The sequence below is a fragment of the Filicampus tigris genome, chromosome 9 (assembly GCF_054856515.1).
Source record: "Filicampus tigris isolate MCC_2025a chromosome 9, RoL_Ftig_1.0, whole genome shotgun sequence".
Taxonomy (NCBI): domain Eukaryota; kingdom Metazoa; phylum Chordata; class Actinopteri; order Syngnathiformes; family Syngnathidae; genus Filicampus; species Filicampus tigris.
Genome location: NC_141225.1, coordinates 13,655,832 through 13,680,622, shown reverse-complemented (window position 1 = coordinate 13,680,622; position 24,791 = coordinate 13,655,832). Strand labels below are relative to the sequence as shown.

At 40.1% G+C, this 24,791-nt stretch overlaps 3 protein-coding genes and 1 long non-coding RNA gene across 7 annotated transcripts in view; 2 read left to right on the top strand and 2 right to left on the bottom strand.

The window, feature by feature from the left end:
* The window catches only part of ampd2a (adenosine monophosphate deaminase 2a), a 29,702-nt gene extending 24,905 nt beyond the window's left edge, over positions 1-4,797 (top strand). For all 4 annotated transcript variants that reach the window (XM_086040685.1, XM_086040684.1, XM_086040683.1 and 1 more), the window contains one exon: positions 446-4,797. In XM_086040685.1, coding sequence (XP_085896811.1) covers positions 446-661 — 216 coding nt within the window. In that variant the 3' untranslated portion in view covers positions 662-4,797. The remainder of the gene's footprint in view (positions 1-445) is intronic.
* Positions 4,798-5,436: 639 nt separating this feature from the next.
* Positions 5,437-16,174, bottom strand: eps8l3a (EPS8 signaling adaptor L3a). Its single transcript, XM_086041025.1, has 19 exons — positions 16,101-16,174; positions 15,581-15,651; positions 15,438-15,502; positions 14,655-14,813; positions 14,378-14,527; positions 13,406-13,446; positions 13,247-13,329; positions 13,037-13,194; positions 11,542-11,647; positions 11,373-11,446; positions 11,193-11,267; positions 9,906-10,051; positions 8,825-8,975; positions 8,664-8,734; positions 7,849-7,945; positions 7,653-7,760; positions 6,742-6,827; positions 6,152-6,287; positions 5,437-6,048 (listed from the first exon to the last, which is right to left on the bottom strand). The coding sequence occupies exons 1-19, from the start codon at positions 16,163-16,165 to the stop codon at positions 6,037-6,039; spliced, it is 1,854 nt and encodes a 617-aa protein (XP_085897151.1). The 5' UTR covers positions 16,166-16,174; the 3' UTR covers positions 5,437-6,036.
* LOC147142083 (uncharacterized) lies at positions 6,119-9,016 on the top strand. Its single transcript, XR_015088160.1, has 3 exons — positions 6,119-6,369; positions 7,031-7,197; positions 8,785-9,016. It is a non-coding gene; the product is annotated as an uncharacterized LOC147142083 (long non-coding RNA).
* Positions 16,175-18,405: 2,231 nt separating the features above from the next.
* On the bottom strand, positions 18,406-24,001 carry irf6 (interferon regulatory factor 6). The gene is made up of 8 exons (XM_086039810.1): positions 23,775-24,001; positions 23,418-23,600; positions 22,012-22,207; positions 21,228-21,326; positions 20,850-21,119; positions 20,208-20,600; positions 19,970-20,088; positions 18,406-19,274 (listed from the first exon to the last, which is right to left on the bottom strand). Exons 2-8 carry the CDS (start codon positions 23,589-23,591, stop codon positions 19,044-19,046), a joined length of 1,482 nt encoding a protein of 493 aa, XP_085895936.1. The 5' UTR covers positions 23,592-23,600; positions 23,775-24,001; the 3' UTR covers positions 18,406-19,043.
* Between the last annotated feature and the right edge of the window lie 790 nt (positions 24,002-24,791).

The window sequence follows — 24,791 nt, the reverse complement described above, 5'->3', positions numbered from 1 at the left end:
TTCTTTTTTGAAGGCACGTTTAAACAGGGTACATACGATTGGCTGCTTGCAGAGTTGAGTAAATGAGCCAGAGCTGCCTCTTTTGAAATGAATTGCCTCCAATTAACTTTTTTTCTTCTCCTCCTTCTATGTGCATAACGCTGGACGAGGAGCGAGCAAGACAAGATACTGAAAACACAAATGCATTTTTGCTCTGATTAATGTGCATTGTTATTAAAAAAAGAAAAAGTGCCAGCACGTACTAGTTAGCCCCATTGACAACATAAGTAGCGCACGGGTCTGTTGAAAAAAAAAAAAATAGCTCACCAGTGATGGGACACTGAGACTTACAAAGAAGAAATAAAACATTCATGTATTTAAACTTAACATGATACACATTTCTTCTGCACTAAATATTCTATATTTTGTTCACAAATAAAATAGACCACCCTTGTTGTCTCTCCAGGCCAAAAGCTACTGGCTGGGCCCCAGCTATTACAAAGAGGGCCCTGAGAGCAACGACATCCGCCGCACCAACCTCCCCGACATCCGGGTGGCGTACCGCAGCGAGACGCTTTCCGAGGAGCTGCAGCTCATCACGCACGCCGTGCGCACCGAAGAGCTGGAGACAATCAGCGAGGAGGACGCCCTGTGCGTGGGCCCTCTACCCGGGTGCCGCTGAGCATCCCCCACCCCCCAGTCAAAAAGCACACCGGCCGTCATCCGTGTCACGTGTCGTAAGGAAGTAGTCCCGCCTGCGCACTTCAAACCCTCGCACACATTTTCACCATCAGCCGGCGGCGTCAGGAAGGTCAGCTGGGGTACTGACATCCATCCATTTATCCATCCATCCAGTCACTCATCCATCCATCCATCCGTTCATGTGTAGTCACTGTGATGCATCGCAGGCGGAGTCTATTATGTTCTTAATGAATGTCGGACACACTGCACAAGCAAATGTTTGCGGCTCAAAGCACAGCGACAAGCCCGATTATTATTCCTTCACGCTTCTGGCAGAAGTTTGCAAACATTCCACTGAGAGAGAGAGAAAAAGAGAATGAAGGCATTTTTGTGTTGTTGTGGGACTTCAACCCTAAATAAAACGTGCATCCGAGCAGGAGAAGAGTTTCTTTACCTCACTGTTGGCCATGAAGAATGCTCCCTCCACACTCATTCCTTATTGGCCTGAAAGTTTTTTTTTTATTTATTTATTTATTTTTTAATAATAATAATATTGTTCCTTTGCATGCATCGCACTGTACATATGCACCAAATGTTCACAGTGCCTTGTTGATTCTTCTTCATGCAGCAGTATTTGCATCTAGAATTGATTGCTCAAATGAGTGGAACTGAAGCGACCTGGCATGTGACCCAAATGAAGAGGATTTTTTTTTTTTTTTTTTTTTTGCATGTGTGCATGTTGATTCAATGAGGTGTTTACAGCAAACTTAATGTAAGGCATGCCTGCTAACCAGCTAAAGAGTTTGCATAGAAATACCGTACTGTTTGAAAGGTTTGGGCTCATTTAGAAGAGTAAGTATATGTTGTGTTTAAAAATATACTCTGACAACACATATTTGCATAAGCCAATTTAAATTACTTTAATGTACCGTCAAAAGCATATTGCTTGCCATAACATCCACCAGCCAGAAGCTGAGCTACACTGTATTTGTTTATGGAGTAAACTAGCGGTTAAGCCGCTTGGCTAGTATGGCTAACAATTCTAAGTGACACCCAAACTTTTGAATGGTATATGTAGTTTTTTTTTTTTTTTTCTTTTTTTTAATCAGCTCAGTGACAAATGTATGAGCACACCATGCTGGGTCATGGTTAGGACTGTTGCTTGGCTCTTGTAGGCAGTTCAGACTTGACGTCACACTTCAAATTCTTGTGTGTCACCTGTAGAATGACCTATAACCTCTCATCCCATCGATAATATCATTCAGGCCTTTAAGCATGCATGTGAAGGATTCAATAGCAAGTGCAGTGTTGCCTTGAGATATGGGTGGGATGACTTTTAACATGTATTTAAGACAACCACGTAGCTTTGCTTTAAATCCGCTTAACTTAATGCTAACAAACAATGCAGAATGTCATTATGGGCGAACAAATAGCATCTATGTGGTGGTGTTAAAAACAAATATTTCAAAATAAACAGTGCATCAACACAAGTAGATAATATAACAATGTTCACACATTCTTTATCATCTGTGAAGAAAAAAATATTACTGCTTCTTACTGTCACACAATAGTTGGGAAACACTTCGTTTTTTTGTGTCACGCACTCCAGAAGGAACCACAATTAATTAATCATCACTCATAAGCTGTTTGTTTTTGCTCTTGTTTAATTGTTATTACTACATGATTGTATAAGGTACAATATTATATAGTAGTATCTACCTATTTTAAAGGACAGGGTTTTTGTGTGGGGGAGGGCTGAAACAGATTAATGGTATTTTCATTCATTTTAATAGGGAAATATGATTTGAGATATGAGAATTATGAGCATGGGCACAGAACTAATTAAACTTGTATCTCAAGGCACCACTGTACTGTTTTGCCCCACTATTTGCGGGATATAGGGACCAAGTCCTGACCTCCTGAGTAAGTGATGCCCCTGGTAAAAAAGTTTGTAATTATCTACACATGCCACATGATGGCGCCAGAGCAATACTTAGAGATTATGGCCCGAGCACAAAAATAGCAAACAGGTGAGTTTTCCTTCAGATAACGGGCGTGTGATTTTGCGAATATGTGGGGGCACACTATGCTGAATTTAGAATAGGGCCCCCCACTCTAATAGACACCCTGCTTCAATAAACAAGCACATCAGATCAGACTGCGGGGAAGTTAATTCAATACATCTCAGACAGACGGCATTAATCAATACTGATCTTTGTCTTCACAAGGGCAAAACTTTTCATGTAGCTTTTAGTAGATTGCGCAAGTGTAGCTAAAGATGTGACCAGTTTTGCCAACTGTCTTCTCGTTTCTTCCCATTTTGGCATTTAGCCGCTATGCTAAGCTAATGAGGTGCACTGCAGATGTGCTGTGAATGTTGGCCATATATAAAAAGGGTATTTTTGAAAGGGTAAATTAGTGAATTTTATATTCATGTTAATCTGATTCTGTTAATGGTTAACATAATTGTTTTGCCGCTTGGTGATTGTTGAGTTGTCATTGTTTTTGCTTAACTCATTTTTGTGTTGTTTTATTACCCAGCAAACACGGTCCCTTACAGTGACTTAAACAGCCTACAGGGGGTGACAATAGTACTTACTCCTTCCTGCATGAGTTCTTACCTCCGTTGAGGTCTCCTCCTTTCTTGTTTAAGGTTAATGTATTACACATTTTTTTCCAAACATTTACTCAGCCAAAGGGTATTTTTAACATTTGAAAAAAAATTCCCCAAAAGTCGATAAACACAGGTTAATTGTGTACCTGCTGCTATCTGTTGAATATTATTTTACTGTTTTGCCTGCCACTATACACAGTTGGCATAGATAGTAGCGATGTCACGATACGATAATATCGCGATATGAGCCTCACGATATGATAATTATCACAATTGAGGAGATTGGAGATATATAAAAAGCTCACAATACTGTATAAAAAGCTCATATAAAACAAATAAGAAATCACAATATTCTGTTTTTGTACATAACAGCATTCACAAAGAAATAGGCTTGGCCAGTCATGCGCTCCTATTGGCGAATAGTGTAGGTCTTAAACATATTAAACTGCACTAGTAAACTAACCACCAGAGGGTGCTGGAACTGCAAAAAAGGAAAACAACTTGGGCTTTAAAACAGATTTGCTGCTATTAATATTGTGACATGAAGACTACGATATATCGTGGCAATTTTAATACCGCAATATCACGATATTACCGATATTGTGACATCCCTACATAGATAGTTGAACAAAGATACATTATCTATAGTGAACAGAAAGTTCTCGGTCCAATTAAATCCATTTGGATAATTTTCCATTGCACACCTGATAATCTCTTAAGGCACTGGTTGGGAATCGCTGCATTAGGCAACACCAGTAAAAAAAAAAAAAAAAAGTAAATACTGTACTGTACAATAACTATAGACAATAATACAAATATTTTTCAAACAATATTTTTGACTTATAAAAAGTCCTATTTTGTGGTATCAAATGTAGAGGTTTTCGTTCTTCAGTTAGCTTGAAAAAAAAGTCGATTTACCCGTAGATGGTGACATAGTCCATATTTGTGTTACATTAAAATCAATAATTAGTAATTACGCTTTGGCATACAGGCTAATAAATCAACTCTTGAGTAGAAAATATCTTAGGCTACAGCAGATTTCACCAGTTTTGTAGCTCAATGAATCCATCTTTCCAGTGTTTGCCACAATACAATTTATAATCAAACCAACACGTTGTTAATAGCAAGAAAAATACATGATTCACATTTGATTTTCAAGTAAGTGTAATGTCAATTTTAAATTTGGTTGATTTTTGTCTGACATATACAGGATATACTCTAGTCACGGTCTGACCGTGGTGTGCCACGGAGAGCTGTGTGTTTAATTCTCGATCACTATGGATCACAATGTAGCTTGTCCTATCTCGCCTAATCCTATAGTTGTTCATTTTACTCTTGTCACATTACGGGAATGACTGTTTGAAAAAAAAAATTCAAATGTTGAATCCGAGTAGTTTCTATGTTTTTCATGTTTTGTTAACCAAGTATGGGGAGATTATCAGCACACAAGAGATTCACAAGTCTTTGAAGAGGGTTAACATGTTATTTCTGAGTTAAAATAAAGCACGTTTCTTCATGATGTACTGCTGTGACTGGTGTCGTTTTTATTTCTAGGTTTCTCCTTAGTCGTTTCCATGTCATGTCATCGTTTTTTTTATCCACCGGATGTCACCAGAATTCACCTTTTCATTGTGAAGGACAGTACGGGCATCGGCTTTTTTGGTGTTGCTGATGTCCTCTTTCCTGCCATATCTACACAAAATAGACGAATTTGGTTGTATTACCTTTCTCTGAGAAATCAATAAGAGGTCAGAAAATGTTCACAAAATTGTGAGCCAGCTAGTTGAAATCAGGTTGAAGATGAAAGCCCTGGGATTTAAAATTAGATTAACATGGTAACACATGGAAGCTGAATTCTGATTGGACAAAAAAAAAAGTTGTACAGTATAATGGTTCGTGCTTCTGATTGCGTTTAAAGAAGGCCTTGCAAGCATTGACTTCGCAAAACTGGGGGCAACATAATATGGCGGAAACGTCTTGACACGCGTTTCAGTTTGAAACGAGCTCTACGGACACCTACAGGATTTAAGTGGAACAGCAACAACCCGTGATCACTTTAAACGTTGTTGACTTAATTTATTTTCTGCATGGGTAACTTATTTGTACAATGTGAATTAGAATTTAAAACTTAACACTTACACCTGCAAGATCCATTCGTTGAGTTTTAGTTTGAACATTTTCATACTCTGAGGTCATATTTTTCTCTTACTGTAGTTAAATAAATATATACAGTATTAGTAGCACTGTAAATAGTGGCTAGCATGTCTGCCTCACGGGTTCAGGGTTCGTATCTCAGCTCCAGCCTTCCCCGTTTTCTCCGGGTACTCCAGTTTCCTCCCACATTCCCAAAACATGTGAGAAGACTCTAAATTGGCTAAAAGTGAGATTGCGAGTGTGAATAGTTGTCCAGAGTCATCTGTGATAGATTCCAGCTCACCAGCAATCCTAGTGAGCATAAACGGTTGAGAAAATGGATGGATGGATATAAAAACTCTGTTTCAAACCAGAAATAATTTAACATACAGTATTGTTAAATGAACGCCTCTCTGACGGTGCCAATCAAAAGCTAGCATTATCATCTCTGTAAATGCAGCATTTTGAAGTCCAGTGTGACTTAAAAATCCCAATCATTTGTTATGTACAGTAAATATATGACATCTGTGAAAAGTGCCAGCTAGCGTAAAAATGACAGAGGTTTGTTTGTCTGTGAGCTGAAGGTGGGCCGCCTCTGGTGATGTTTTCCTCCATGACGACTCTCCGGCTCAGTTTGCAGCCTACAGTTGCGAGGGGAAAAACAAAAGTAATAGCATAAACGTCACACACTGTATTTGTCTGTAGGTGGTCTCCATGGAAACGGACGGAACGGTTACCACTTACAGCCAGGGCGGCGGAGCGGACCGCTTGCAATTGAAAGAAGACCCTCCCGCCTTCTTCTGGACACACCGTCTTCAGTTCCTCTCGGGTCATGCTGAGCAGCATGGAGCCGCTCAGGACGCCCAGACAGCGCACCGTGCTGCAAGCGCAGACGAAGAACAAGAAGAAAGGACGTGAAAATCAGACATCTGAGGCAACTAACGCGCATTTAAATGCTATGTGTGAGTGCAACAGTCCAGAGAAAGTCAACTAAGTTCCGTAGACTTTGCAAAAATCATGATGCGTTAGAGGGGGGTTGTAATAATAATAATAATAATTTAAAAAAAAAAAAAATCATCACACACGCCGTGCACATAATACCTTTTCATTATGACTTGACAATAGTAAATGTTAAATAGGAACTGTGACAAAAATCAGCCATCTCTAATTGTCGTGGTTTCTTGCAAACAAATTAGAGGTACAAAATGGGGCTGTAGTTTGTCACAGCTGTTCTCATTCAATCATGCAGCCATCTAGTGGAAGATTATTGAACTGTTTTTGCCTGCCGCTATACATAGCACCTTGTACTGTTGTGCGCGTAGTACTGTACTCACATCTTGGTGAAGCCCATGTATTCAAGCCAGGCTTTCACCTCGGCTGGTTTGGACTTCTTGCTTAGGACAGGAGAGATCCCAGTGGGCTGAGGAAGAAGAGAGAGGACTCAGTGACACTCCAAAGAACACTTTAGCAAGGCCATTTAATGTATTGCTAATGGGGGAATTATGTAATATAATGACATCAATACACTGGTCAACAGCAAATTTTAATGACTATTAATGAGATGACTATCTGTCCCAAAACGTGATGCCGATTTAAGAAATGTCTTCACTTTTTTTTTTTCAGGTTTTTGAGATATGTTCTATGCAGGCCCACTCATTGAAACAAGGCAGTATGATTAATATGGAATATGAGTTAAGCAGCAAAATCCACCCATTCGAAGCCATCTCAGGGGGCGGCCATTTTGTCACTTCTGTCGACTGAAAATGACATCACAGATGCTGATGGCTCAGGTAACGACCAGTCGCAATTCACCTGTTTTCTGAAGCCGAGCCATGATTGCGCAATCCCAATTTTACCATTTGCTTTAAATCATAGCTACGATGTTCCCCCCCAAAAATCCCAGCGTTGCTAAACCTAACCCTTAATATTACTAAATTACTTACATATTATCCTCTTTTTTTTTCTTTTTCTGGCAACTTCCAGTAAAATTTAAACAGCAACATGTAAGGCAATGTTGCATGTCTGTATCATTCATTTCCTAAAAAGAAGACAAATCATTTATGTGGTTCTTTCCTAAAATGAAAAGATTTAAGACTTTGATTTTTTAAAAATTTGTCAATAAATGTGTTTTGAACAAAAGCTAAGTTGCCTTAGGGGGGATTTTGTTCCCTTGACACTCCCGGTTTAACATAAAGTATGCAGTGTCGATAAGTTATAATAAGCACAATAGTGGCATAGCAGTCACCATGTCATCAGCTTGTTCTTCATTTTCCGTGAGGACGTTGTTGGGGACGAAACCTTCTTCCCCTCTACTGTTCCTCACTTTCCACCACAGCTTGGACACGTCCAGCAGCTACGGAATGAACCGGGCATACTTGTCACTTTTTTCTTTATTATTTCATCAGAATTTTGTGTTTGAAACGGGTGGGACGACGTTCCACCTCCACGATTTCGCCTTTCCTGATGGTCAGCTCTCTGTTGTTCCTGGAGATGAAGTCGTGCGTGACGCGCATGCGCCGTAGCTTCTTCTCTCGGACCCTGGGCGAAAAAAAACAACAACGCAAAATGTGAATTAAAGCTATGATGAATGGGCCCTTGCTTCCCCTCATCTGGTGGCAGTCCTATCTTGAATGGCGCCCTGCGATTTGATTTAGGGTTAGGGTTTCAAAGTAGGGTTCTAAAAAGGTTTGGGGTTTCAAAGTAGGGTTTTAAACTAGGGTTAGGGTTTAAAAGTAGGGTTTTAAAATAGTGTTAGTGTTTCAAAGTAGGGTTTAAACAAAGGTTAGCGTTAAAATTGGGGTTGTAAACTAGGGTTAGGGTTACAAATTTGGATTTCAAAATCAAGGCTAGGGTTTTAAACTTGTATTAGTGTTTCAAAGTAGTGTTTAAACTAAGGGTTAGGGTTACAAAGTAGGGTTTTAAATTAGGGTTAAGGTATCAAAGTAGGATTTTAAGCAAAGGATAGGGTTTTAAAGTAGGGTTTTAAATTAGTGTTAGGTTTTTAAAATAGGGCTCCAAAATCAGGTTGGGGTTTTAAATTAGGGTTTCAAACTAGGAGGGTGGGGCCAGGAGGGTGAGCATCCACACTCCACAGAATCCCGCTGTGACCGATGGGCATAAAATTAGGAAAGGTCTAATTGTACTACTAAAGGTCTAATTGTACTAGAGCGTTTCAGAACAAGCGCAAACAATGCAAGAACAGGTTAAAAAGGACAACTTAATACAAATTGTACCGAATACATTTGAAAGCTTCCACGTGTACCTAACAGGTATCCTTGCATGCTGTGTTACTGGTGCAGGCGGTGACGGTGTCTTCTTGGTGGTTGTCTACACACAGAAAGCAAATGTCCTTTTTTTTTTTTTTTTTTTTTTCCAAGTCCACTAAAGAGGTTTCTTTAGGCCGTATGAGGGGTTCACCTTGGTGGATGGGGGCTGTTGAACCTTTTGCGCCCTCACCGGGATCTCAGTGGCGGCTGCGGGGGCCTCCCTCAGCTCGGGAGGCTGCCAGCCGTCAAAGAACTCCAGAGCGTACGTCGGGATGTCTTCGTCATCCTCGGGCCATTTGGTGCTGCGCCAAAAGAAGAAACGCTTTGGGGTGCCTCGATAAAGACTGGCCATTACGTTAGCTACATTGCACAATGTGTTAAGAGTTATTTGTTGGTTGCATATAAAGTGCTTTGTTACAGCTGTAGCTGTTGTGAAATGCGCTGTGAAATAAAATTGTATTGTTTGTTGCCTTAAGTCCTATTTTTTTTATTTTATTTTTTTTTATAATAAAATAATAAATGTATGCGAACACAATGACCAGTACAATGTCATAATTCTATGATAATTAAGTTGTAACAAATTATATAGCATGAAGAAAATTAATTTGACTGAATATATTCTTTTACACAGTCACAGTTCCAAACATGAAAAAAGTGCTTTTTCTTCCACTTTTGACAGAACAACATTTTAATATGAAAAAGTAGTCTTTTTTTTTTTCTTATGAGACTAAACTCAGATTTTTTAAAGAAATTTGTAAACACAGTGCTGTGTAAATGGCGACGGGGTCCCCATGGGCGGGAGCAAATATGGAGCGAATAAAAAACCAACAAACCTGCTCTAAAAAATGAATATAAAACAAACTGAATTAATGAACAATTCCTAAACAAAACGAATCCAACAATAATGAAAAATCCCAAACGATTACAACCTTGGTGTTAAAATGAGGGGCAGGTGCTAAGGACATTGTCAAGATACACTCCATCATAAACCGCACAAGCAATGTATTACTGAATCATTTTATTTGACTATGTTTTTGCTTCCAGTCCGGCCCCGATACTCTTTATGTTACAATAAACGACAAGTATATCGATTATTTCCCGGTAACAATCGACCTTGCCTTGCGCTGTCAATGTTGACCAAACTTAGGGCGAAAAGGTAAGATGCTGCAACATGTGGACTTTTGAAAAATAATACGTCATTTACAATAATGTGGGTCAACTAGGTGGCCTACCTCGGGATATTCCACGCGTCTCCCAACGACTGCCACAGCTGGTCCTCCTCTGCGGACGCCTCCTCGCTCATGAGGCAGATGCACTGAGGAGTCAGCAGGGGAGCAACGATGCTTGGAGGCACGTCCTCAGAGCACTGAGACACAATCTGGTGAGCGAATGTCACGGGTCACAAAATTAGGTACAACCGAGGAGATTTCAAAGTTGCCATTTGTGTGAAAAAAAAAAAAACATGTGCATGAAGGCAAATGTAGGGAATGTATCGTAGATTGTGAGACTTGGGCTCGGGGGAAGAGAAAAAAAAACGAGTTACAGGATAGCGGTGTGTAGGATAACATTTCTCTGTTAATTTTGAAAAAGTAAGAATTTTGGGGGGATATTGGACATTTTGAAATTATTTGAATCAGTTGATAAATGTTGAATATGAGGGGAAATTCAATTTCTTCATCAATTTGATATTTTTGCGGAAAATTCACAGTTTTTACAAAATTAAGAATGTTGACCAATTTGTTGTTGACTGATTTGAGAAATTCTGAATTTGGTGGGAATTTGTTAAATTTCTCCATTAATTTGTGAATTTTCCTTCTCAAGTAAAATGTGGAATTCTTCCATTTTCTGTACAGTTGACCCCCCGCATACTTGCGGTTTGGCACCCACGGATTCACATATTCACAGATTTTTTTTTTCTTGAATTTGCCCCCTCCCTCCAATATTTTAAAATAATTTTTAAAAATTTAAAATAATTTTACAAATATTTTTTTGTTTGTTTTTCTGGGAGTTTTTTTGCTTTCTTTCACTTTTTCTTCTTAAATGTAGTGAATGTTTCTCAGCGTCCTTTTAAGGATTTCGGGGATTTCAAAAATGTATTTATTTATTTTTTAGTATTTATGTTGGACTTGCTTGCTGCAAGCTGCTCCTTGCTCCCATCCGGAATACATTTCAATTAAATGCGGATTTTCGCTATTCGTGGGCTGGCCCGCCCCCACGACTTTACCACTTATCCTCATTAAGGTTGTGTGTGAGATGGGACCTGTCCCAGCTGAACTGGCTGCCAGCCAATCACGCGCCAGGAATATTTGGAACGTTGAACATTTTGATGTGAGCATGATTTAAATTGGTTGAGAAATGTGAAATTTGAGGTAAATTTGTTCAATATCTTCATTCATTCAAATGGCTTTGTTTCTTGTGAAAATGTTGAATCATGTGGAGAACGGGAATCTTACAAATATGAAAAAATACACACACACACACACATTCCACACCTATGCACAATTCAGAGTGTAACTTACAAATGCTAACGCAGAGAAGAAGGAGTGCACAAATTCGGACACATCGGGGTTATCGATTTTTTCCTTCAGCTCCACCTGTGGACACAAAGACATGTTTTAATGCATTCGATAAAGAACACCAAAAGCATTTTTTGTGGGGAAAGGCGAGATAAATCAGGGAATGTTGTTAAGGCCACACACCAGTAGGTTGAAACCGCATTTGATCTTCTGAAGACACTCTACAAACTCTGCTGTTGGGGGCATGCCGGTCATTACTGACAAACAAAACACAATCAAGACGTATTTGAATATGCAATTAATATGTAATTCAAAATGAACGAGTGAAGTCAAAATGCCTGCATTCACAAACCTTTTCCTTTCTTCTTCTTCTTCTTTTTCTTTGCGTTTTTCGCTGCAGCAGCTGCCACCTTCCCCATGAAGATCTCAATGTCGCTGACGATATGATTCAAGGTGTCCTGCAGCGTCAGAGTGGAAAATAGAGTAACAATTAACCAAAGTATTTAAAATACTAACATGAGGGTTCACACCAGAGGGGAGGTACTTGAGTCACATGAATTGGCTCGAGACCAGGGATATAACGATTAATCGCGCCGATTGATCGCGCCCGATTGATCGAAAATTGAATTGATTAAATTCAGCTAGAAAATTATTTCTTGAAACGTTTTTTCAGTTCAGATGCATAACACATTTTGAATGTGTAGATCAAATTATGCGTTTGCGCCAAACATCATTGCGTATTGCGTTAGTGGATGGCTGCAGAACCACACTAGTGCACGGAGAAAAGCATGGCAGGAATTAAAAAAAAAAATCGAATCAAATCGAAAATCGGGAACTGATAATCGGATCGAATCGGGGCTTGAGTGAATCGTTTCATCCCTACTCGAGACAATTTTAAGACTTGGGGCTAGGCTGGAACTTATGAAGATTCTAACTCCGAGACAATTTTAAGACTTGGGGCTAGGCTGGAACTTATGAAGATTCTAACTCCAGGAATTGACGAGTCTTGCCTGTTTACATTTGCCAGTAACAAGACAGTGCGCCATTTGTTTTATTTTTGAAACAGGAGCTATTTTTCATAAACTGTCTTCAAGCCTGTCCACTAGGGATGTTTAATACTACTTTTTTCAGACTGATACCAGTACGAGTATTCAGTCTTTTAAGTACGTACCGATACCAAGTACCGATACCACTGCTACTTTTGACTATACATAAAATGTCAGTTAAGACAATTACAGGTAAATGTGAACAAAGATCTTTTTTTCTTACTGACGCACAGTGAGTCGTGATGTGTCAAACCGCTACAATGTAGCGCCAACTACTGGCAAGGAGGATTTGCTTGATGTCAGATTTTATTTGTCTTTAATATCAGTGGCTGGTATCGGCAGCATTCATGACCACCCGATGAGTTGCCATCGGCCCGATTCCGATACGTGGTATTGGTATTTGTCCATCCCTACTGTCAACCCGCAAGTAAGCCTTGAAGCAGTGTGCAGAGGCCTCTTTTAAAAAAAAAATTAATTAGGATTCAAATTTCATCCATCCATCCAGTTTTTGATAGAATCATGAAAAACATACTGGCTAATATGCGAATATGTTATGTTATTTTTTTTACGTCATGATTTGCTTAACCCAGATAATGAATTGACTTAACTTGCATGCACTTTAGTGGGGCCCCAACTTGACGTGCTTGATTTTTGCCATGGGAACTTGGAACGGGCTACGAATATAATACGACAAAAAGTGATGGTTTAACCTTTGTAAGCTCCATGACTTACGAATTGCACATCACTTATTCCTCCCGCTGGTTCAAACCATAATAATTATCGATCTCATTTTGTACATACCACGTTCCTGTCCAACTCTGTGTAAGGTCGTGGAGGCTGCAAAGGTTCTTCTCTAACAGAGGCTTCCTCCTCCTCCTCCTCCTCTTCCTCCTCCTCCTCCTGCTCCTCCTCCTCACGGCCATCAACATCCTTCGGAGCTACAACCAGATGAGCGTCCTCTAAATGGGCAACCTTGTTATTAGCGTCAGTGCAGAATCTTAATCGCCTCACCATTGTAATCAGGAGGGGCCCACTCGAGGGGTTTCTCTTTAAGGTCAACTCTACTTTGGCTTTCCGCTTCTTCATGGGATGCGCTGACGAGTCAAAAGTGTCACCATCAATTCAAATCCAAAGGGTACTCGGTGGGTTTATGCCGGTTGTTGCACCTACCTTAAACGCGCTTGTGAAAGACCCCTTTGGACGTAATCGGCCTGTAAACAACACGTCATAGTGCTCAAGCAGTTTTTACTTGGGCCCCACTGATATGGATCTTTTCAGCTCAATGCAGATTCTAATATTTGGCGCAGTAAAATGTCAATAATCTTAGTGCTTACAACAATAAAGATGTGAAGAGCATTTGACAGTATATATATATATATATATATATATATATATATATATATATATATATATATATATATATATATATATATATATATATGAAAATGCTTGCAATATTTATACATTATTATTTATTACATATGGCAATTTTAAATTTTGGTACAGATTTTTCTGCAAGCCTGAGGGAAGTTGCATACCTGTCAACCTCAGCCAATTGCTCCCCTTATTCACGATTGCAATTCCCCTTATTAAGCGATAATAAACCTTACAAACACAACGCGGCACCTATTTACTCACAGCGAGACAGACTATGTAGAATAAGAACAAAGATCATTTGTGGAAACAAGTTTATTTTATTGACCAAATAACGCTGTCGTCTGCTACCAGTGACCGAGACGATCCGGATTAGAGCAGAAATGGGCAAGACGAGATCGGTCCAACAAAAAAAAAAACGATTTTTTATTTTAATTTTTTATTTTCCCGTGCAAAAATTGTTATACGGCGTACACAATTTGAAATGATCAAAAAACGTATAAAATACGGGGAAAACTTATACGTTGACAGGTATGAAGTTGAGATGTTTGATTTGCTTTCGCGGGCCACATAAAATGATGTGGCGGGCCAGATCTAGCCCCCGGGCCTTGAGTTTGACACCCGTGGTCGAAAACAAGCAGGATAGCGACCCTCGAGGACCGGAGTTGCCCACCCCTGCCCTAGAGAGAGCCCGCATACCACTAGAGGTCCTCGTAGTATACTTTAAGAATCACTCAGCGAAAGGATGCCCGGACAGGCTCTTCTCACCCTGACGTCGTCGCAGTGGAACAGGAAGACGCTTGTCACGTGTTTCCTGCTGCGTTTGACTGTCACTGCCAGGAGGGAGTTCGAAGCCGAAGTGTCCAACACCGCCTTCAGCTCCACCACGTCACACAGATGAATGGACTCCAGCACCTCCTGAGACAAAGTCCAACCTTGTTCTACTTACTCTCATTCATTCTTGTTGCAACATGCTCTCGTCTATGTTGACGAGCCCTAAATGGAGAATGGATGGATTCCACGCGGGCGGGCGTGCGTGCGTGACCTTGGTCTCGGTGTCGGTGAGCAGCAGGTCGGCTCCGTTGACCTCCAGCAGCATGTTCTGGCCCCACACCCGACCCATCTTGTCGAGCAGAATGAGCCGTTCCACACAATCTTTGAGGCCTCGCAACTCCTTGCCATCCAGGTCGCATGTGAGGAGATGCTGACACGCAGAGACAACAACAACAACTCAAGATTAACTCCTTTGGGCCTTGTTCAATTTTAGAGATTATTTTTAGTCTCTTTTTTTTTTGCTGTATCTTTTTATTTCTGCAGTATTTTTAACGTATTTAACTAGCAAACAACGGCCGACCGGTTTTCTGAATCTGAGTCGTTGTGAGTAGTTGTGATGTCATTTTCAGTCGACAGAAGACAAAATGGCCGCCCCCCGGAGATGGCTAAAAACGAGTGCATTTTGCTTCTTAATTTATATTCCACAAACGCAAAATTAATCAGAATGCCCTGTTTCGACTAGTGGGCCTGCTGGGAACATATTCTTTTTGGGTTGACTTCCGCTTTAAATACGTTTTGGACTTAATAATTAAGAACCTGAGGTGTGTTAGACACATTCCAGGACTAGAATCACAAAATATACCGTATATTTCAAATCCAAACAACAAACTACAAGTTTTGCCCTTCAAAGTACCCTCCCCTGGAGTCTGATGTACAAACATGTCGTTTCCATGGGTTTCGATTGGCCTAAAGTGGCCAAAAGGTGCAATTTTCATGTAAACAGTGTGCGAGGTGAACACAAATAGAGCTTAGTAAATATGACTCAGGACCTTACCTCCACTCTGTAATGGAAATACTTTATGGTCTTGTTCATGGAGGCGGCGTACTCCTTCCTTTGCACTGTTGAAACGAGCCGACAGCAGCATAGTTCAAGAAACGGATCCGACATCCCTCAAATTGAACGGTACGGTTACTTACAGTATATTGACTTTGCACTGGGCCTCGACATACATGACACCTGTGATGATACCTCATCTCTGACCGAGTAGCTACCGTCACAACAAATAATTACTTGAAACCAGAGATTGAAAACGTTCTCACATACAGTACTTTACTGAACACAAAGATAAATGCAATACACTTTTTTACACCAACTTTTCATGAGCTGAACTCAAATTAGACTTTTTAAGACACAAAAGGCCTATTCCTCTCAAATATCCGTCTGAATTTGTTAGTGAGCACTTCTCCTTTGCCGAGGTAATGCATCCACCTCACAGGTGTGGCATAATAAAATGCTGATTTGACAGCGTGATTATTACACAGGTGTGCCTTTTGGCTGCACACCATAAAAGGCCTTTCTGAAATGTAGATTTAGGCACACAGTGCTTTTTTCTTCAGTCTAGACAAAAAAAAAAAAAAAGGGACCGGTCAAAGTAAAAGTACAAATTCAACTCTTGTGTGCATTACGGTTAAATAATGGAATGGCTGACGAACATACTTGGACTGGATGGATCCTGCATAACTGCTGGTGTCATTTCCCAGTGGACTGTCACTCCTGAACATCCTCACACACACCTGCTGTGTCACATGAATGTCATAAAACAAGGTAGCTTTACAATATTTTGCAAGGCATTTAGTTGCTATGCCTTATTGTAAAGCATAATACAACAGATTAAAAATCAAAGGTTAAAATTGTATTTCAAATGTTTTTTTACTCGAGTCCACAAATGGTTATTTGCCATTCATCAGGTAAACAGCGCCAACGCGGCATATGATAGTGTTTCAAATATACGGTGATTACCACTTTTATTCATTCATTTCGTTATTCAGCATCACGAAATGATTTCAATGCTTTGATTTCAGTGAGCTCGTAACATTTTCAAAAATGTTCACTCAGCTTCTCTGAGAAGTCAGGAATTAATCAAGGATTACGTTCAACCACTGAAAAAAAATGTTTGCTTCAAGAACGCAGTATGACGTCTTCATCAAGAAATAATGCCTTATGAGTTTTTTTTGTTTACATTTAAAAATGTAAGGATATTTTAGAAGTAGCAATATAATTTTGGTTAGGTGTAAAGTTGGCATGGATGAATAATAATATTACACCCAAGCCTGTTTCTTATACACACAAGATCATTTTCAATTCGTCTAATTGCTTCTTATACCACTGTAGGAGAGAAGACAAATTGACTTTCTATTTAAAAAAAAAAAAATGCTCATATTCCCGTACATTAATGTCAACAATTATACTTCAAATAGGTTGATACAGATACAGACTAAGCCTGAACACTACCAAGTTAAGATAAAAGTTAAGATATTTGCTAATAATTCTTACCTTTCGTGTTCGATGCAATGTAAGTGCTCCTTTATGGAATATTTAAAATCCAGCACAAATTCAAGTCATAGTTTGAGCGAACACTTAAGACTTAACTAGCCCATAAAGACAGGACAAAGTCCAGCGTCCGTGACACAATGAATGTGTGGAAGAACTCATTTGCGTTTCCCGGCGTGGCATCCCACCCGAGCAAAGGTTGCAAGATATACTGTACATATTGTGGAGCGGCAAATGTTTAATAGTTGCCATGGCAATAAATTCACTTGTGCGCTGTTAGAAGTTAGACAGCTCTGAGTGATGTATTGGGATTGTGTGTAACGTTAAGTTCTCAAATGGACAAAACAATGCAAATAAGCAACGCCTAAGTCAAATACACTTGCAGGTAAACTAAAACACACATGAAAAATTTTGCTTGAGGTTGGAATTGATAGAGAAAATTTACCATTGCCTTGGTGAAATGAAAACCATAGTGCAGATGACATTTAAGAACACTTCAAATGCTAAATCAAAATAAAACCTGGCCGACTGTGTCCACAATAAAAGCTCCAGCCTATTTATTATGGTGTCACCAGAATGGGAATCACTCTGTTAAACATTAATTGAAAATATATGCTTTGTGACGTAATTCACACCTGGTGATACTGTTAACGCACTAATAATGACTAATAAATAAATAAATACTAATATTAACAAACAAACACACCTACAGTAAACATGGACCTCCAATACAAGAGTTACAGGCAGAACAAGAAATCAATCGATTTTAATTTGGCACATTTAAGAAAGGTTTGTTAATGTCAACCTTCAACCGAACGTAAACTACGATTGTTCATATGAATACAGCAACAAAGCCATTTTTCAGATGGCTAATTTTCATCTGTCACTTTTAGAGACTTCACACTGTCTGAGTGGCCACACACAAAATGGAAGCCCAAAAGAGTTCAATTTAAACGAAAACATCGCATTATAAAAACCGCCTCATGTGACTAGATTGACAAACTAAGTCATTGCACTGAAAAACGGCATTATGAAATACAAAGGCCATTGTGGAAAAAGACATTATGAAATAAAAATAGACTGTGTAAAAAAAATATATATATTTTATGAAATCTTTGAAAATAAAAAGTTACTGTAAAGAGTGTGACATTGTATAAATCATAATATTAAAATACTTAATTACGACTAAAATAAAAAGATATTAAATACTGGCCATATTATATAGTTGTCTGTTATTTATCACAATAGTATTTATCTCAAAATGTTTTCATTTATTTATTTTGACTCTTTTGGGCTTCCATAGGCTCGAGGGTACTTGCTTGCGCCTACGTTGTTCGACCACTAGAGAGCAACAGTGTGGCACCACCACGTTTCGGGAAATCCCGGAAACAAGAATCGCTTCGTTATCAGTCAGCTTTCACACAGGAAACAAAGACATTGCGGTCAAGTAAAAGTAACCCAGAAACTTAAAGCTAGTGTGACATTTTTATTTTACATAAAATCAGAGTAAAAGGCGCCACAGAACACCACTCGCCACCGCAAGTGCAGTAGCATCCATCTCACAGCAGATCCATAAACCCGAATGAAGCATTTTTCAAGATTTGCATACAATGAGTGGATTAAAAATATTTGTATGTACACTCACATATAATCTAAATTATACAGTAGATGACAAAACCAAACCACAGACTGACATATTTCTGTCTTTACATTTAACATGACTTCTAAGCATGGTTGAGTGAAAGGTTTTTGGGGAGCTGTACAATTAAAAATTCTCCAAATCGTTTAAATCACACGCTTGATGTGCTGCTTTCAAATTTGTGGGGGGAAAAACTGGGAGTTTTGGCTACTCACTGACATATTTACAATACACAAGGTAATCTCTGTAAGTCATTAACTATTCTAAACTATCTTTTGCAGCAAGCAGGACTTTGGCCCACCCATGTAGTGCTCCTGCACACAAACTGTACAGAGACGCAGAGCGCGAGAAGCAATTAGAAACCCCCCCCCCCCCAAAAAAAATGTAAAAAGACACTATTGAGAGCTAAAAACATAGTAACTGGATACTTTTAAATAGGGCTTAATGAGTACGTGTTTCCCAGCAGGCGCTCACTGGCCTTGCAGAGTCTGGACAAGGTTCAAGCCTGGGCCGGGAGGCAAAACCCAGCCGTCCTGGCCCTGGTTGGTGTGCAGCAGGCAGTAGAGCTGCTTGAGATGGGTCACTATGTTGTCTTTGATATCGGGGATGGATATCTGAAGGCGCACGCTTCCGCTGTCGAAGGATCGCGTGTTGTCTCCGGAAAACATCTCGGTGATCATGCGAGCCACCACCGGAATGACCTGCAATGAGATGAACCTTGTCTGCTTAAAACAGGGATGTCAAAATCATTGTCGTAGGGGGGCACATTGTGGTTCTGGTTTCCCTTAGAGGGCTGTTCTGACTATGAAAATCATAAAAATGTATTGTCACCGCATCGTCACATTACTAATACATAATTGACCCTGTGTTTCATTCTTATTATATGTATTTTTAATAATTGATTGGCACGGAAAATAGTGATAAACTATGTATAATGCAACTTATTGTTCAATTTATGTAAAAACAAAAAGGATTTGATGGGGGGGAAAAAAATGCTAGTACTGTACCGCAACCAATAAAAACTTTTTAAAAAAAAATCTAATCCTAGTGCAATTCCACCAAGATGAAAAGAACAAATCAATTTTGAAAGAAACATGACACACTATTTGCCTTAGTGGGCCAAACTAAATAAATGATGTGATGGGCTGTATCTGGCTGACCCCTGGGCCTTGAGTTTGAATTTTAAATTCAAAGTGGCAATAGATGAGCACCAAGGAATTTCTTAGGTGTCCCGTCCAATTTACCCCCAACAATTTTTTTTTTTTAAAGAAATAAACAGTGGAGCATAGAGTGTTTGTCCGGATGGGGAATTTGCGTCATCAGCCTTAACATAACGCAGGATGGCAACCCAGCCCATATTGCTGCCGGAAGAGTTTCAGAAGAGTTCAATTCTCACCTGAACCATGATAAGTTTCCTCTCTGTTGGCCTTCCATCGGGCCACTCCTCCCCAAAACATAGGGTGATTTCAAATTGCGGAGGACTCTGCGTTTGGCCGCGCTGGTGGGCGATCACACCTACGTAGCGTACGTAGCACATGCGACATTCAAATTATAGATGACGTTCCGCACCCAAAAGCAGTTTCACATTTTGGACTGTAAGACGATCAAATATCAAGGCAGCAAAGGGTACTCACCACTGAGAAAAGACTCCAGGCAAAACAGTTTGACCTTTGTCTGCCGCTCGATAGGATTTGGCGCCGAGGCATTTGGCGCACAGGGGCCGGACCAATACACCTTGCACTGGCACAGACGGACGGCGTAGATATCGTGGCCGCTCACCTCCAATATCAGACCTCGGTCCATCACGTCCAGCAGGCGGTTTGTGAAGTGTCTCTGCTTGTCGTTGGTGATGTTCTCCGTGGTGGGGAAGCGCAACTGTTCCAGGCTGACCGGTCCGAACAGCTCCTCTTGGTTGACCATGGGACCGAGATCGCCGTAGAAGAGCCTGCAGCCCTGAGGGTTGCTGACGGTGATGGTGGGACACATCTCCCTCCCCCGGTACAGGAACTGCACCTCCAGGTCGGTCACTGAATTAATGACGCATTCCCCCCAAAAATGGACGTTTTACGTTTAACGCAAAAATAAGGACAAGGACTTTTGCTAGTTGGCTTTCTTCTTCTACAGCTCTTAATGTCGGCACTTGATTTAGATAAACAGCTTTGCCAATATTTAGAATGCTGCTGCGACTACGTGACTCAGTCACTTAGTCTGTTTACATTGTCACTTAGTGAGAATTGCGGACATGCTTTGAAGAAGTTAAAATAACGCAAACATACTTGGGAGGGAGCTGATCCACATCTCCGGAGAGGCAAATAAGGTGTCAGTCAGAGTAGGACCCTGCATCGAGGTGTCAGCCAGAGCAGCGGAGGGCATGTCAGCCAGGGGCGTGGTTTGCATCTCCACATCCACAGGTTCCTGCTTTGGCCAAATTTTAATGGGCTCCTCTTTGGGCCACACTTTATTAGACTGGGGAAAACTTGCAGGCGGAGGCATGGAGGACTCGGAGCCCATAGGAGACCACAAGATGAGAGGAGAAGGACTTGTGCCTGGTTGGGAAAATGAGAATGCCGTGAGCATCGAACCAAGATACATTTCTTACTTTTCTTGTCCGCTTATGGTTATAATAAAAGGGAGAAGGACCCTTAAGTCCTCACCATTGGATGGGTATGGAGGAAGAGATTCTGGTGTGTCTGGAATATCTTCCTCAGCACCATCTTCCTCACCTGGAGTCCAAGAACCAGCATCAGAAGAACCTGTGGTTTCATTAACACATGGTGGTCTTCAAAACTATAGTTGTACCACCCAGACAAGAATTTCCCCCAGTCCCCCCCCCCAAAAGAGCTGTCACCCCCCCAAGTCATTATGCCATTTTAACCAATCAGAGGCCTGAAGGAAGTCATTTTACAGAAAGGCACAAAACATGATGAGATGTTCCGTTTAAATGCTAACAATTATAAAATGATTGATTAATTATCAATTATATTTAAAAAAAACAAACATTATATTCAGTTGGAGATTATCCAAAAAGTCAGTTTTCAGCAGAGATCGTTTTGAGAAGCAGTTCCCAGTAATTCGATTAGTGGGAATTTTTGGTTTGTTTCTGCTTATCGATTCCTCTTTGGAAAAATAAGAACCAGCACTTTAATTGACCAGTGCTTGAAAAAAAAAAGAAAGGACTTCTATAATCGCGTAAAAGGTCTTTTGCTTGTAAGGTACGCAAAAACTGCATAAAGCCTTTTGGTCTCTTGCCATACTTCGTGAAACGTCGCCTATTTCCCATTATTTCAATCCCTCACTCAATAAGAATCCATAAGAAAGCAGTATTGACAATGGAATCAGAAATACTAAATTATCAATTGCCATCCCTAGTTTTCAGTGACCCAAAACTCACAAATACGCAAATACAAGTGTTTGTCATAAGCGTGATCATTCATTTACCTGGGTTGCTTAAGGGTTGCAGGATGTCACAGACGTCATATATCTTTAAGGGATCCATCGGAACCTCTTTGGTTCCGTCATAGATGAGGTTGAATTCCCGGCTTTTGTTCAGGGCACATCGCAGCTGAGCTTTCCACTTGGCAGGATCGGGTTCGTCAGACCCTTCTTGGAATTTCCCCGTCTCCACAGCCCACGCCTGGAGCAACATATCAAAATATATGGAAGCACTGATATCCCATACGTCACACGAACATATTTTTAACGCGATGCAAGGAACCTCCAAAAGGTAAAGGATGGTGTAGAGTGAGGCACACCAATAATAGACACATTTAGAATTAACTTTTTTTTTTTTTTAAAAAAAAGGCTTCCTCTGCAATTAATTTTTACACCAATTCACTAAATACAAATCAATAGCTTCTAATGTTACGATAACGATAAGCACAAGACTGCTGTGTGTGGTAGAGTCAGTGTGTGTGCATGCATGACAACGACTGACACACACTCGTCTTCGGTCACGCCTTCTGCCAAAGCAGTCTCTGTCTATTCTTGTCACGACAGGGGACACATTCTAGAATAATAAAACAAAATTGGAGGCAGATGAGCTAGAGAGGGATGATTTTTTTTTTAAAGATAATTTTAATATATTATTGTGAGGTCATACAGACTGTTTTAATTAACAATGAGAAAATGTTTTTTTTGTTTTTTTTAACTGCAAACTCCTCCTTTCTCTTCATGACAGGTTTAAAAAAAGACAAGACTGGGACTGCGTGACGGGATATCTTTCCTTCGACATGGTTTTACTTCAGAATTAGATTTTGCCGAAAGCTGTCATAACACTAAGCTACGGTAGCTCATAAGTAAATAAGAAAACAAAACAAAACACCAAACCCCCAGGGCAAATGACATGGCAAAAAAGGTAGGGGCTACATTAAAATTAAACTTTGACGTCATGTGGGGGGCCATAAAATATCGATCTGCGGTCTGCATATGGACCCCGGGCTGGGAGTTTGAGACCCACGGTCTTTGAAAGACACTGAGGAGCTGCAGAACTGTTTCAATGCCAAAGACTAGTTTCATTATCATTTGTATTTATGCACAATTTTATTCATAAATCAGCATTTTTTTTACAGTTGTCGTTTTTTAAAGTGCTTTCAAAATAAAGTTATTATAAATTAATTCACCAAATATATATATATATATATATATATATATATATATATATATATATAAATATATATTGAAATGAGAATCAGCATTTAATCGTTCAACTGAACTGTTTCACATCTAGTACATAAACATGTTTAACTTTTTGGGGTTTGGGATAGGCAGTGACCCAAAAGTTTGTCCACCCCAAATCTAGTCGAAGCACAACAATTTGTGCAAAACTTGTTTAGGTGCTTGGTTACCTTGAATATGGTGTCCTCGTCCTCGTGTTGGGGTGTGTGTCGCGTGGCGTGTTTCCACGGGATCCTGAAGCGCATGGCTTCACGGTCGATCCACTCCAGGCCGGGATATCGCCCGCTGTCCACTTGGGCGACCAGCCACGGCTTCAGGCGGACACGTCGCGGCGTCGCCGACATGGCGACTGGCTGAGAAAACGCAATGCCGCGAAGGTGACGATGGGGTGGGTGGAACTGTGCTCCCAATTAATTCTGCTTAGGGCACCAATTCAATTTAAGTGGTTGTACACAGCAGATGTACTGACATCAGTTTAAATGTGAGCAATATGTTCTATTCGTGTGAAATTAAACAATGTCACGTACCAGCGCGAACCAGGAAGTTGCTGTTCCTTTTCCTGGTCGGATTCACAACCCCAAGCGTTTCTTTCCTTCGCTTGTCCAAACGAACACTAATTGTGTAATTGTCACCAGGTAGTCTTGTCGATAAACCACTGCACGAAGCTCAAATGTGAAGATAACAAGCCCAAAATTTGTCCCAGTGAACTCTTCAGGCCTTGTGTTTTTTTCCCCCTTTTTCCTCTGCCTCACCCCGCCCACTTCCCTGAGCCGAAACTCAGGTACGACGATGACGTCATATTGATGACACACCTTTTCCACAATATCAACCTCACGAGTCGTCGATCGATCCTGATTTTAATTTTTTCATTTTATTTTTTATCATTTAATTGATCCGTGTGTATATATCTTTGTTTTGCTTATTGTTGTAGGGCTACTTCTGCGTTGGAAGAAATGTTAATATTGTTAATTGAGTGTTGCCATTTCTGTATGTTCTACATTGTTTAAATAGAGTATATTGCACACTCCCCAAATCATTTACATGCCCTCTAAAGCAGTGATTCTCAACTGTTGTCACTCTGGGATACATTTTTTTTATTGTTGCCAAATCGTGAGTTAAGATAAAGAAATGTACTCTTCTGATCCAGAATAGCCGTTGAAAATATCCAGTATGTATTTCATATTCTTAAACACACGTTTTCAAAGTGTTTTTCAGACCTCCTTATTAATCACTATGACCCATGTACAACAATGAATACACGAAACATAAAATAGTTGCAGACGTCAAGGGCAACGAGGCCTTCTCTGCTGGCCTAAATACTAACAGAAGCACTGACCTACATTTACAACCTAAATTCTAATGTTGTCCATGAAATTGAATGAATTTATTCCCAAGTGTCTATCTACCGGTATTTAATTTTGTTTCTCTTTGCGGCGCTGCTTCCAGAAGCTAAGCGTATGTGGATGTTATATTTTTTGGTCAGCCAGATGTGCTGTAATAGTGCTGGCCAATGTAATGAAATGACAAAAAAAATCGACCTTAAA

Bases quoted from the DNA above. Each gene is read 5' to 3' on its own strand.
- eps8l3a (XM_086041025.1), bottom strand. From the start codon at position 16,165: ATGTTCAGGAGTGACAGTCCACTGGGAAATGACACCAGCAGTTATGCA. The intron at 14,528-14,654 runs GTCACGCACGCA...ACTTTGTCTCAG, and splicing joins TCACCGACACCGAGACCAAG to GAGGTGCTGGAGTCCATTCA. The intron at 11,447-11,541 runs GTTTGTGAATGC...TTTGTTTGTCAG, and splicing joins GAAGAAGAAGAAAGGAAAAG to TAATGACCGGCATGCCCCCA.
- irf6 (XM_086039810.1), bottom strand. From the start codon at position 23,591: ATGTCGGCGACGCCGCGACGTGTCCGCCTGAAGCCGTGGCTGGTCGCC. The intron at 21,120-21,227 runs GTGAGGACTTAA...TTTCCCAACCAG, and splicing joins TCCTCCATACCCATCCAATG to GCACAAGTCCTTCTCCTCTC. The intron at 20,601-20,849 runs GTATGTTTGCGT...TCATTAATTCAG, and splicing joins GTGGATCAGCTCCCTCCCAA to TGACCGACCTGGAGGTGCAG.